At 50.9% G+C, this 586-nt stretch overlaps 1 protein-coding gene across 5 annotated transcripts in view; it reads left to right on the top strand.

Moving 5' to 3' along the window:
* Positions 1-586, top strand: part of PMEPA1 (prostate transmembrane protein, androgen induced 1) — a 56,726-nt gene that overhangs the window by 44,874 nt on the left and 11,266 nt on the right. For 2 of the 5 annotated variants that reach the window (XM_040638512.1, XM_040638511.1), the window contains exon 1: positions 7-153. The exons of the other annotated variants lie outside the window; for them this stretch is intronic. In XM_040638512.1, coding sequence (XP_040494446.1) covers positions 54-153 — 100 coding nt within the window. In that variant the 5' untranslated portion in view covers positions 7-53. Of the gene's footprint in view, positions 1-6; positions 154-586 lie in introns of those variants that run through there. 5 annotated transcript variants of the gene reach the window in all.

The following is a 586-nucleotide window of genomic DNA, read 5'->3' as shown; positions in this document are numbered from 1 at the left end:
AAAAAAAAAAAAAAAAAAAAAAGAAAGAAAAACAAAGAAAAAAAGAAAGGAGAATGGCAGCATCCGCAGGCACCCGGGATGGGGTTTTTCTGAGGGTTCTCTCCAGAGAGCTGGGAGGGCAGGAGGTCCGCACGCACTCCTGTCCTGTCGGGGGTAGGGTGTGTTTGTGATAAATGTGTATGTATGTGCGGTGTGTATTTTTGTGGGTTCTCTGTGTTTACTTGTATTCGGGGAAGGTGTGTGCATCTGTGTGTGTGTGTGTTGGGGTGTGTGTGTGTGTCTGTAAGTGTAGGGGTGTATGCGTCTGTGTGTGGGTGTTGGGGTCTGTGTGTGAGTGTTGGGGTCTGTGTGTGGGTGTTGGTATCTGTGGGTGTTGGTATCTGTGGGTGTTGGGGTCTGTGTGTGGGTGTTGGGGTCTGTGGTGTGTGTGTGTTGGTGTGTGTGTGTGTGTCTAAGTGTAGGGGTGTTGGGGTCTGTGTGTGGGTGTTGGGGTCTGTGTGTGTGTCTGTAAGTGTAGGGGTGTGTGCGTCTGTGTGTGGGTATTGGGGTCTGTGTGTGAGTGTTGGGGTCTGTGTGTGGGTGTTGG

The sequence above is a fragment of the Ursus maritimus genome, unplaced genomic scaffold (genome assembly GCF_017311325.1).
Source record: "Ursus maritimus isolate PB19 unplaced genomic scaffold, ASM1731132v1 scaffold_22, whole genome shotgun sequence".
In the NCBI taxonomy this organism is placed as follows: domain Eukaryota; kingdom Metazoa; phylum Chordata; class Mammalia; order Carnivora; family Ursidae; genus Ursus; species Ursus maritimus.
This window is presented reverse-complemented; position numbering and strand designations above follow the sequence as displayed.